The sequence below is a fragment of the Diaporthe amygdali genome (assembly GCF_026229845.1).
Source record: "Diaporthe amygdali strain CAA958 chromosome Unknown NODE_48_length_299215_cov_64_995801, whole genome shotgun sequence".
In the NCBI taxonomy this organism is placed as follows: Eukaryota; Fungi; Ascomycota; class Sordariomycetes; order Diaporthales; family Diaporthaceae; genus Diaporthe; species Diaporthe amygdali.
Window position 1 is genome coordinate 1 of NW_026517068.1, and position 11128 is coordinate 11128.

The 11128-nt window shown below is 56.9% G+C and overlaps 4 protein-coding genes across 4 annotated transcripts; 1 reads left to right on the forward strand and 3 right to left on the reverse strand.

Moving 5' to 3' along the window:
- Positions 1–3126: 3126 nt before the first annotated feature.
- Positions 3127–4176, forward strand: J7T55_015734 (uncharacterized protein; the record flags this gene model as incomplete). Its single annotated transcript, XM_053134740.1, has 2 exons — positions 3127–3224; positions 3306–4176. 2 exons carry the CDS (start codon positions 3127–3129, stop codon positions 4174–4176), a joined length of 969 nt encoding a protein of 322 aa, XP_052987432.1.
- A 418-nt stretch (positions 4177–4594) lies between these two features.
- Positions 4595–7295, reverse strand: J7T55_015735 (uncharacterized protein; the record flags this gene model as incomplete). Its single annotated transcript, XM_053134741.1, has 7 exons — positions 4595–5878; positions 5933–6394; positions 6452–6682; positions 6742–6870; positions 6936–7003; positions 7060–7188; positions 7262–7295. 7 exons carry the CDS (start codon positions 7293–7295, stop codon positions 4595–4597), a joined length of 2337 nt encoding a protein of 778 aa, XP_052987433.1.
- Positions 7296–7952: 657 nt separating this feature from the next.
- Positions 7953–8342, reverse strand: J7T55_015736 (uncharacterized protein; the record flags this gene model as incomplete). The annotated part of the gene is made up of 3 exons (XM_053134742.1): positions 7953–8030; positions 8104–8218; positions 8311–8342. 3 exons carry the CDS (start codon positions 8340–8342, stop codon positions 7953–7955), a joined length of 225 nt encoding a protein of 74 aa, XP_052987434.1.
- A 420-nt stretch (positions 8343–8762) lies between these two features.
- Positions 8763–10350, reverse strand: J7T55_015737 (uncharacterized protein; the record flags this gene model as incomplete). The annotated part of the gene is made up of 4 exons (XM_053134743.1): positions 8763–8858; positions 8918–9762; positions 9836–9999; positions 10136–10350. 4 exons carry the CDS (start codon positions 10348–10350, stop codon positions 8763–8765), a joined length of 1320 nt encoding a protein of 439 aa, XP_052987435.1.
- Positions 10351–11128: the final 778 nt, after the last annotated feature.

The following is an 11128-nucleotide window of genomic DNA, read 5'->3' on the forward strand; positions in this document are numbered from 1 at the left end:
AAAAGGACGGCATGACGGGGGAATGCAAGGTAGTCATCCAGCTTTCTCGGCCGATAGAAGGAGGAGCAGAGCAGGTCGGTCAAGAAACCAATCACCTCGTGGATTCAAGGGATCGTACAGGCCTGCCTTCGGAGCCTCCTATCCAGCCTAGGAGAGTGAAGGATCAGCCTCGCTACGGCACATGGGATCCTGATGCCTAGTGGGCCATGGTCCAGTCTGGCTGTCTGGGGCTCTGGGGTTTCCGTGTAGGGCGCAGGAAATGCAAAAAGTGAAAGGGAGGCCCGAAAGCACAGCCACGGGGATTACAGTACCGGCAGCAGACTAAGAACCAGATCACCTCAGATCTGGTGTTCGCGAGCGCAACGGTCCCTGATGATGGTCGAAGACCTTGGTGTGGCCATCGTGAGGTAGCAGTACAGGTACTTGGGCAAGCCTGGCAAGCCAGGCAAATAGGTAGTTGCTTTTTGCCGGCAGAGGGCGTTGAAAGGGGGCGTTCTGCTGGCCAAGCCTGGAACAATAGCGGTGCAAGGACTATGGAATCATCTGGATCTGATGGTAATCCTCCATGGCTTCTGGGGACCCCAGTTTGAAGGCTTGGTCGAGGTGACGAGGGACCCTTTTGCAATAAGACCGTGCGTGCAAGTCTTTCCTGGCAGTTGACCTGTGGAGGAGAGCGGGTGTTTGAGACGGCAAGAAAAGGGTGACGGGCGGGATGGCATCAGATCAGATCAGATCAGATCTGATCAGCTTGAGCCCGTGTCAGCTACGACACGAAGACGACACGACAGCGATGGTACTGTATGCTCGGATTTTGAAGTGCCATGGCATGAACAGCTCTCGGTTTCAAAGCAGGAGTGCAGATAAATTGACTGACGGACTGAACTACCTAGCTACAGGTTGCTGAGGGCTGTGGTCGGCGAGAGGTCTAACCACAAGTGTCTGCCTGTTTGTTCCTTCTGGTGGATCTCACACTACAGTAGTCTGCTGTCGACTGCAGGGTAGTCCCCAGAGACGGATAGCGGCAGGAGCAGTCGCCGTCCTAACTTATCCCGAAATAGCACTGACAGCAGGGGGAGGGGGTTGGTAGGGGGCTGCTAGTCGCGGCCAGTCTGGAGGGATAGATCTTGGGAGTCAAGTTCTGGCTTATTCTTCCCAAACTGGGCTGATGATGATGATGACTGATCACTAATGACACGAGGCTCACCCAACACCAAGGAGTCGAGCTCGCGAACTGGCGAGTGAGCATCGAGCACTGAAAGCCTGGATAATTGCCAAGCAGTCCGAGGTGAGGGCACACTTTGGGAGCGAGCGGCCGAGTGGGTGCGAGGTAAGTGAGGCCACACGAGGCGAGACGAGGCGAGATCGAGAGATGAGGGCATCATCACACAGCAGGACGAGAATGGACAAGACATGACAGCACACTGCAGGGCGATCAAGACAGAACAACGCAAGACAGCATAATGCATACACCGCCACGCCTGCGATGCCAGCCATGTCGACGATGCCAGGCCACGTGGAGAAGCGCGGCGGCCATCGCGGAGGCCAGGTGGGACAGCCCGGACCCGAGGCGTTGGATATGTCTCCCTGACTCCGCCGTCAGCGCAGAGAATTGAGGCGGCAGACCGTCATCATCGTCAGAGAAGAGGAATGGACGTACGTATGGGCGGGGGACTGGGGGAGTGAGTGGGCGTGAATAGTGGGCGAGAGGACAGGAGGAGTGGGCGCGGAGAACGGGCAGTGGGCAGTGGGAGTGTAGGAGCTGGAGTTTTTGGAATCCTTCGCGGCTGCTTTGGGAGGTGACTCGCTCACAACCGACTGGCACTTGTTCCTTCCAAGGCAAAAAACGGCTGAACGTGCACGACGGGCAAGCAGCAATTGCTTGGTACCTTTGCAAGAAGGATTGACGGTGCAGCCGGGGAACCACAAGCCAACCAACGCACCTAAAGCAACCCCTCGCACCTGCTGCTGTAGTCGGCGACGTTATTACCATCTGCCTGGATACGGTAGGTAGATACTGTGCATAACGCACATTCACACTCACACTTCCCCGTCCCACATACACCACACTACCCAGACTACCATTTATCCATTTGTCGACCGCGTAAGAAATCAAGCAAGCAATCAGACAAAAGAACCCTGGCTGCAGCCTGCCAGCTGGAGACTTGAACCGCACTGGCTCAATGGCTCAACCAACGGCATTCCGCAAGGCTCATCCTGCCAAAGTTCTCAGCCTGGTCTAATTGTGTTGGCCTTTGAGACCGCGTCTGAGGATGGAAGTCCGGCCTCTCATTCCCCTCTCGCGGGACATTTGGATTCCAAAGCGTTTCGAGGTCATTCTCACCGGGTCGAAAGTCATCCGCGGGCCACATCAGTGACTGAGACACGACAAGTGCGAGCCTTTCCCGATGCACTCGCCCATGCTGGAGGCCATCACCACTGGGCTGACCTGGGCTGGGTCGCACGACGTTGGTATCTATCCGCGACGGCCGCCCTGCCGCTCATGGAAGTCTGGTTCTGGAAACTCGGGGGAGCCGGCTGATCCTGATCCTTGGGAACTGCGGGGGGCTGAAGGGGTCTCGCAGTGCCTAGACTGTACTGTGTGGCCCTGTACTGTGCTGCATTGTGTCACTGAGCTTACTGCAAGTGTATTGCGGGCAGCGCGACCAATCCCAACAGGCTGGGTCGGCAGATGCCAACCGAGAACGAGAACGGCTTTCGACACAAGCAAGTGCCAATCATCAGTCATCACCGGACGGAGCCCCCCAGCTGGCTGTCAGATGCCAGCTCGACCCAACTCGGGCGGCAGAAAGACATGTCATCGAGGGAAGATCCGGCAATCTTCGGCGGTTCGGAGACCTGTCCCAAGCTGCTGGGTCTTGGGTGCGACCACTGCCGCGCCGTTGCTGCACTCGGACCTCGGCTGATTTGCGTGCCCCAGACGCCGGCGCCCTTGGTCAACTGACTGACCACAATCAATGCCATGCCTTGGTCTCCGCATTCAACGGCGACGTGATGAACGAAGACATCAACTAACCTTTGACTTCTGAATTCACCCAAACCACCTATACTTTTTTTTTGGCATTGGAATCTCCAACTGCAAGGCTCACCAACACGAAATCATTCACAATGGCGCCTGCTGCATCGAAGCCCGTGATACCACAAAACGACAATGTCGCCCATGCACTTGCCGGTGCAGGTGGCGGAATCCTGTCCATGGTGCTCACGTACGCGTCTCCCCGTGTTTTCTACGTGCACAAGCTTTGATCATGCCAAAATAATGACTGACTTGGCCTCGTCGCTCATAGCTATCCTCTGATCACTCTTTCCACCCGCGCCCAGGTCGAATCCAAGCGTGCCGACTCCACCTTCCTCAAAGCCGTCCGCCAAATCACCGCTCGTGAAGGTGTTGCCGGCCTCTACGCTGGTCTCGACTCGGCCGTATTCGGCATCTCCGTGACTAACTTTGTCTACTACTACTGGTACGAATGGACCCGCGCATTCTTTGAAAAAGCTGCCGAGAAGGCCGGCCGAGCGTCCAAGAACCTCACAACTATCGAGAGCATGATCGCTGGTGCCTTGGCCGGATCTGCTACCGTCATCATCACGAACCCAATTTGGGTCATCAACACGCGCATGACCACCCGGAAACACCAGGCTGAGGAGGGCGAGAAGGAAGTTCTCCCTGGAGGAAGCACAAAGCCCATCAAGGCACCATCAACCATCGGCACGCTCCTCGCGCTTCTGAAGAAGGAAGGCCCAACGGCGCTGTTCGCGGGCGTGCTCCCGGCCCTGGTCCTCGTCATCAACCCGATCCTGCAGTACACGCTCTTCGAGCAGCTCAAGAACACCGTCGAGAAGCGCCGCCGGGTGACCCCAACAATCGCCTTCTTCCTGGGCGCCTTGGGCAAGCTGTTTGCGACCAGCATCACATATCCGTACATCACGGTCAAGTCACAGGCCCACGTCGCGGGCGGTGGCGCGGAGCCAGGTGAGAAGAAGGAGGGCATGTCCGGCGCCATCAGGAGGATCGTAAAGGAGGAGGGCTATGCCGGCCTGTATAAGGGCATCGGCCCCAAGGTCACGCAGAGCGTCCTCACGGCTGCGTTCCTTTTTGCGTTCAAGGACGTTCTCTACGAGCAGACGGTGAAGCTGCGACAGCGGAAGGCTTTGGCTTGATCGAAAGCAGGCAGGCTTCCTTTGCACCTGAAGTATAGACCGCAGTTTGTTCCGGTGGAGTTTGGCAGATGGCAACAGGCGATCTTCCTATTCCGAGGGCACACTACTTCGATCTATGGTGTTTTCTTTCAGCAGCGTGACATGTGATCCAAAAAAGAAAATAAGGTCAATGGTTTCGGCTTGGCAGGGGTTACCGGGGAATTTAGCATGTGATTATTTAGGTTCGGGTGCTGACGGCTACGAGGACCCACCCACCCCGATCCCCTGATCAAAGGGCCTGTACATGTTGTATGTATCTGCTTGATTGTGCCTGTGTTGTACGAGAATAACGAAGAGGACGAGGAATAAATGAGGCTCCAATGCAAACTACTAGAACGCCATGTGCCGTCTAATATGATATGATTGATGTCTAGACGCATCACGTTGATAAATCCTTAGCAGCAGCAGCAGCAGCACCGCTCTTGACAGTGATCTTGGGAACAATCCACCACTCGTGGTAACCCTTGTCCGGCCCCGGGATTTCGAGCGGCGCCTCGACGTCCTCCCCCTTCTCCCGCGCGTCGATGATCCTCCTCAGCGCCGTCGTGGCCAGGCCGGCCTGGATGACGCTCTTGAAGCCGTTCCTCGTGCTGGCGAGCCAGCGGCCGTAGGTGCCCTCGCCGGCGGCGAAGGCCTCCTTCTCGTCGAACTTGGTCAGCAGCTCGTAGCCCTTCTTGGCGCCCGCCACGGCCGCCTCGGCCTGCTCGAGCAGGGCGCGGTCAGTCTTGTCGGGCTGGCGGGCCGAGTGGGAGAAGTCCGCAAATGTGGGCAGCTCGGGCAGTTCGACCGACAGGAAGGGGCGCATGCGGATCTCGTAGCGCAGCGCGTCTGTCGAGTAGGGCCGGGGCGGTGGTGAGGCTAAGTGCAGTCGGTCGTAGACCAACGCGTACACCGAGGCCAGCGCGTCGGCCAGCTCCCACGTCACGGCGGCGTCGAGGATCGTCGCGCGTAGGTACGACAGCGACCGTGTCACCTGCGCCTCCTGGCTGGCCGTGAAGGACGACGGCCGCGCCCGCAGGTCGTTGAGCGTGCGCACCGCGAAGGCCTTGATTCGCTCCACGTGCGCGGCCCGCGTCCGCGCGAGGTAGCTGAGGTACCAGTACATGCCGCCCAGCTCGTCCGGCTGGTAGACCTCGAGCTCGAAGCCGAGCTGCACGATCCACTCCATCAGCCGCAGCTTGTACAGGTACGCCCAGCTCGACAGCGGCAGCGAGAAGGTCGGGCTGGCCGCGCCCGACCCGAACGGCTGGTACAGCATCGGCTTCTCGTCCAGCGCCAGCTGGAGCAGCTGGTCCAGCTCCTCGGCGTCGGCCTGCACCGCCTCCCAGTCCTGGATGGCGTGGCACAAGGTGCGCCGCACGCGGCAGCGGTTTTGGCAAAATGCGCGGAACACGTCCAGGTAAGACTGTGCCGCGCGCTGTCGGAAGATCTCCATCTGGTGCGCGATTGCGAATCGAGCGTCGTTAGGGCTTTCGACCTTATCATTGGCAGGATCGAGGAGCCTGCTGCATGGGAGAACGACTATGGACAGGTCGTCGTCAAAGACCTGGCGGATGCTGAGGCAGCCTAGGAGGACCATGTCCTTGAAAAGGTAGTTTTGCAAGAGCGTGCGGATATAAACCAGAGGCTGTGGTTTCTTGGCCTGAAAAGACAAGGCGAAATTCTGTGGTCTGTGTCAGCCAACAACTCGCCGACTGCAGTGGACGCCGTGACTCACCAGCAGGCTCTGTGAATCGGAGTACTTGAGGACATCAGTGACCTCAATGCCATCCACAAACAGGCGCTTGAGATGCAAGTATGTATCCTCAAAGCTGAGCTGGACAATCGGCCGTGGCGGCATCGTGCTGGCTAGCCTCCGCTGAAGCTTTGCGCTGAAACATTCGGCGACAGGTGTGCCAAGATGGTGAGATTTGTTGATGGGTTCCAAAATGGATCTCATTTGGATCCATGGCGTCTTCAAGGACTCCGGATGGCTCCTCAGCTCAGACAGCTCTATAGCACGCAGGAATGCATATCTGAGCTCGAGGCGGAAGTCCAATGCCTCGACAATTTCCTGTCCTATGTCATGCTGGTGGCTGCGGAGGAGGCGACGGGCTTCTTGTAACACATCCCTGATCTCCTCCCTGTCGATATTATCGAGAAGGGAACGGTGGTAAGTGTTTGTGACAAAGTCCTCCTCCTGCGTCACTCGTCAGTCGGTGCACATAGACTGCAGACGTCGGGTTCATCGGCTCACCTCGTAGTAATGCTCAAACTTGATGCGCTCATTTACGTACCAACATGCTTTGAGCAGACCCAGGCAGTACGCCCTCAGGACTGAAAGCATCGGGTCTTTGTGGACGAAGTCCTCTGCGTTCCGGGTAAAATGAGCCTCCTGAATCACAAGAGGCTGCGGCATCATGATGGCCTCTAGATAAACACTGGTAAATAGGGTTTGGGATAAGGGGTACCCCAAATGCCAGGCCACCTTTGTCAAGGTCAGCTACAAGGTAGACTGTGCCGGGGGAAGTAGGCCTGATCACGCACCTCATGGCAGAGCAATTGATCGATGATACCCAGCACCTCCTTTGGCAGCAATGGACGTGTCACATCGTAGTCGTCGTCCAAAGACTCGCCTGCTGCGAGGCATCCGCTGTCCATCTTGGGGTCCATGATCTGTGACACACGAGGAAGTCAGCACTAGGTGCAGAGGCTGTCACAGACAGGCAGGAAGGAACTACCTCGAGGGCCCCGACGGACTCGAACAATGTGAAGAAGCCATCCTTGACCAGCTCACCCGGCTCGAGTGCTACGGACCGGTTAGTGAGATGGCTAGAGTGTGGCCTGACAGCTTTAGGTGCTCACTGTTACAAGCTGTAAGGAACTTCTTGGTAATATCTGTGGTGATGACGGCTTCACTCGTGATCTTGGGCGGCGGAGGCTCATCGTCCAGGTCTGATAGGCCGTGTTGGTTCAGCGAAAGGCCCAGAAACTCTAAGCTTCGTTAGAGGATTTGCAGATGCTTATAACGCGTGGAGGGTGCGCTGGGCTGGGGATCGATCCACACCTCTGGACATCCCGGAATCGTCCACCATCATCATGTTGCCTCGTCAAGATCCAGTGTCACTGATGGCTGACTGAAATCATTCATCGATGCGGCACGGCAAAGTGGGAGACGTAACCTGGCTTTTGTTGGGAATGGCGCAAGTGCAGCGCGAGGTGCAGTGCAGTGCAGCGCAGGTGGCCCTGCCTAATTGACGAAGGTTCAGTTCCAACGACCTCGGAGTGTATCGGGCAGAGATTTGATGACGGCTTTCCGTAGTTCCACCGCAACTCAGTAATCGAACGTCAAACTGCACGCACTTTACTATGATGGCGAATGAATTGAGGTGGGTTCTGACTGGTATGAAAAGGACATATCGTATGGTAGAGGTTGAAGTTGGCATCCGCGGCGGACAAGCCTGAGACGGTTTGCTAGTGTCCGTTTTGCTGCCCGCCGTTTATGCAGCAGCGCGTGGTTACCGATGGCATCGCGATTCACTTTACGGCATATCATGGCTTTCAGACACCAACATTGGTGGTTGTCAAGTATCAATTGATGCTTCTCGATACTCAACCATATGGTACAGCCAGTCTATACGTCCATTCTGGCCCCCGGCAAATCCATCCCAAGGTTGCGGGAGTATCACGCCCTGCCTTGACCTCTATGCACGCACCATCCCAATTCCACCTCACAGTTTCCCTTTCCCTGATGCATCTTATGAGGAAGACCCAGCGTTCTCAGCCAGGGCAGCGTTCGCCTGCGCAAGGTTCTTGACGTCGCCCTGCTTGCCGTTCTGTAGTGTCGCATTGATCAGCTCCCGCCTGCCTCGAGACCCTTTCATCCACTGTATCGCAGGTCTAACTCACCTCCCATTTAGCGAATCGCAGATCCATGTCTCCACGGCGCTCGGCGGCGAGTCTCTTGTCGTCCTTCAGGCTTCGGCGCACGACGCGGCCGGCGACGGCGAGGTAGCGGTTGTAGCTGCGCGGTGGAAGAACCACACCGTCAGTCTCCGAAATCGCGGCGGGCAATGGGTAGATGCAGTTCCAAAAGGAGCCTCCATCGGTACTCACCTGAGGCCTGCGGCTTTCCACGCGAACGTCATCTTGTCTGATTGTTTGTGGGGTTGAAAGTGAACGGGTTTCTTGGATGAAGGGTGGTGACGGCGATTCCAAGGTCCGCGACAAAACAGCTCAAGCGAACGAGCCAGCCGGCGAGCTACGGAACGGGACCGGTCCTTAGTCATCACGTGACACCCTCAATGGCGCATCCATCAGCCTTTCTCTGCCAGCCCTTCTCACATATTGCGTTGATGAGTTGTTGCCATTGATTTATTTGATAGATTAAGTCTGGTCCATATCATATTCCTGTCATGGTAGTTTTGCGAACAAAGTGAAATTTGCGATGCTCTCTCTTGTCTAGAAAAGTGCTATATTCACAAAGCCTCATGGCACGTCTACAACGGCTTGGACTGTTGATACATTTTCCCCATCCCCCTGGTTGATGCGTGTAATGAACTAAGATTCTATACCTTGAGGCCGATCTCCTCTGCGTATGGGAGCACGTACAGGTCTCCCGCTGCCGCCACCGTCGCCTTGCCGTCCAACAACGCCTTCGCCGCCTGAAGTACAAAGCGTTAGCACATGGAAATAGCCGAGTCAGAACAATGGCAAAACTTACCGCCTTAACCTTCTCGGCAGTCACTGCCTCATAGCTCTTCAGAGCCTCCGTAACCTGGAAGATCTTTCCACCGTGAATCAGGCTGTTGCCCGCGGAGACAAGACCAGTGCCAGTCAGCTCGTTCTGGGACAGCAGATCGAACTTGGCCTTGGCGATGGCCTTGGTCAGAACCTCCTTGGTAACACCAGACTCAGCAACGCTCTTGAGGGCCTTCACAGCCTCCTCGGCGCCCTTCCTCACAGCCGTAGAGCTACCGGTGATCTGGATGGTCAGGAGACCAGCGTCGGTGTAGGCCAGGTTCTTGGCCACGATGGTAGAGCCGGGCGCGGTGGCGGAGGCCTTGGCGAGGAGGCTGAAGCCGGGAGACCACTTGATGCTGGACTCACCGCCGAGGAGGGCGGTCAGGACGGCGACGTCGGCCTTGTCGGAGTGCAGGTTGTGGCCAGGGAAGGCGAGGACCAGGGCGTTGGAGCCGGCCGAAGACGTCCGCTGCTCGCCACCGTAGTACTTGGAAGCCTCGGTGAACAGCTGCAGTGGGCTAGAAGCCGACGCGGGAACGTCCCTGAAGAAGGGCTCGATCCACTTGGACAGGCTCGCCTGGGTGGCACCGTCGGCGACGATGGCAATGTTGGGCTTGGTGTAGACAGCCTCAGCGAAGGCGGCGATGGAGTTCTCGTTCAGATAAGGGCCAAGGGTCGTCGAGCTGGATGGGTAGATGGAGGAACCGAGGCCCTTGTGGAAGGCAACAGAGTGGGCGTTGTCGAGGGCCTGGCCCAGGGCGTCGTTGGTGAGCTTGGCCTGCTTCAGGTGCACGATCCTCTCAATCTCCTCCTGGAACTCGTGGGCTGGACACAAAGACATTAGTTAGGGATCCTCCCCCCATCTCCATCATTACCGCATGTGGGACATCCAACGTACTCGTGTATCTCGTCTTGGTGATGACCTCACCGAGGAGCTCTGTGAAGTAGGGCAGGTCATCCCGCAGGAAGGCAGCCTCCACGACGAGAGCCTCTCGCGTGTGATATGCAGTCAATTGGCCTCCCAGAAGCTCAGACTCTCTTGTGATCCTCAGGGCCGACCGCCTGTCGGTGTTCTGCATGACGGAAAACAAATTAGCTCATCCCTCCGCTGAGTGCGTCGCGGGCGTGGGTGCTGTGTTGACTCGCCTTGAAGGCAAACTCCTCAAGTCCCACGGACAGGCCAGGCAATGGCTGGTACCTGGTTCCGGCCTTTGCGACGACAGCGATGCGGGCGGTGGGGCCTCGGGGGTCGCGGCTGGCGACCTTGATGCCGTTGATGTCGGTCGACTCGTAGGATGCGGTCTCGGTAGAAGCAGCGGCGGCAGCGTACCCGCGTCGCTGGGCGAGGCTGGCGCAGTCCTGCCGGCGGAGGGCAAGACGGGCTCCCCTCGTCAGAGCTGATCGGCCGATCATGATGTGAGGGGTGGGTGGTGGGTGTGTGTCAATTGACGGGGACTGTGGTGTCTGCGACCGGGTGACGGGACCTTGTTCTGTCAGGAAACGAAGCTTTCGAGATTGACCCGACCCTGGGGGGCCAGCAAGAAATTCCGGTTCGCTCCGGCCTAAGCAGCAACCGCTGGGCTCGGATTGGCTGGCGGCTGAGCAATTTGCACTGGGGGCAGCCAACTCACCTCGAACGATGGGTTGGCAGGATTGGGAATTGTTTGGCCTCGAGGTTGGATTAAATTGATGTAAACTGAGTGTTTGGCATTCGTTTAGAATTCCTGCTCATGAGAGAGGTACAGGTATCAGAGGGTGCTGGAGTTGCTGGTCAAAGGATCTTGTTTGGCGTCCTTGCTCAAGGAGTGAATGCTCTTAAAACCACCACGTTTTCCAAGTACCAAGGTATGCATGCAGTCATGGATTACAACACCCATGTAGACAGACAGGTACGGCCTCAACTGTCAACTGGACGCTTTCCTTTTTTACTCGGTACTTATCTTATATTGAAAAGCCATATTCAATGGTCTGCCCGAGTATATACATATCGTTATATTCAACCATGATATATTTATACATATATCATGGAGGGAAACAACTGTTGCACCCAAGATGGCACACCTAGACTCGACATTGTTGCTCGCTCTTACGGTGGTGGGTATCTGGTCGAGGGCCTGCACAGAGACAGCCTCTGCTTTGGTACAATTTCCTAGCCCGATGTAATCTCGAGTTCATTTCTTGAACCAGGAGG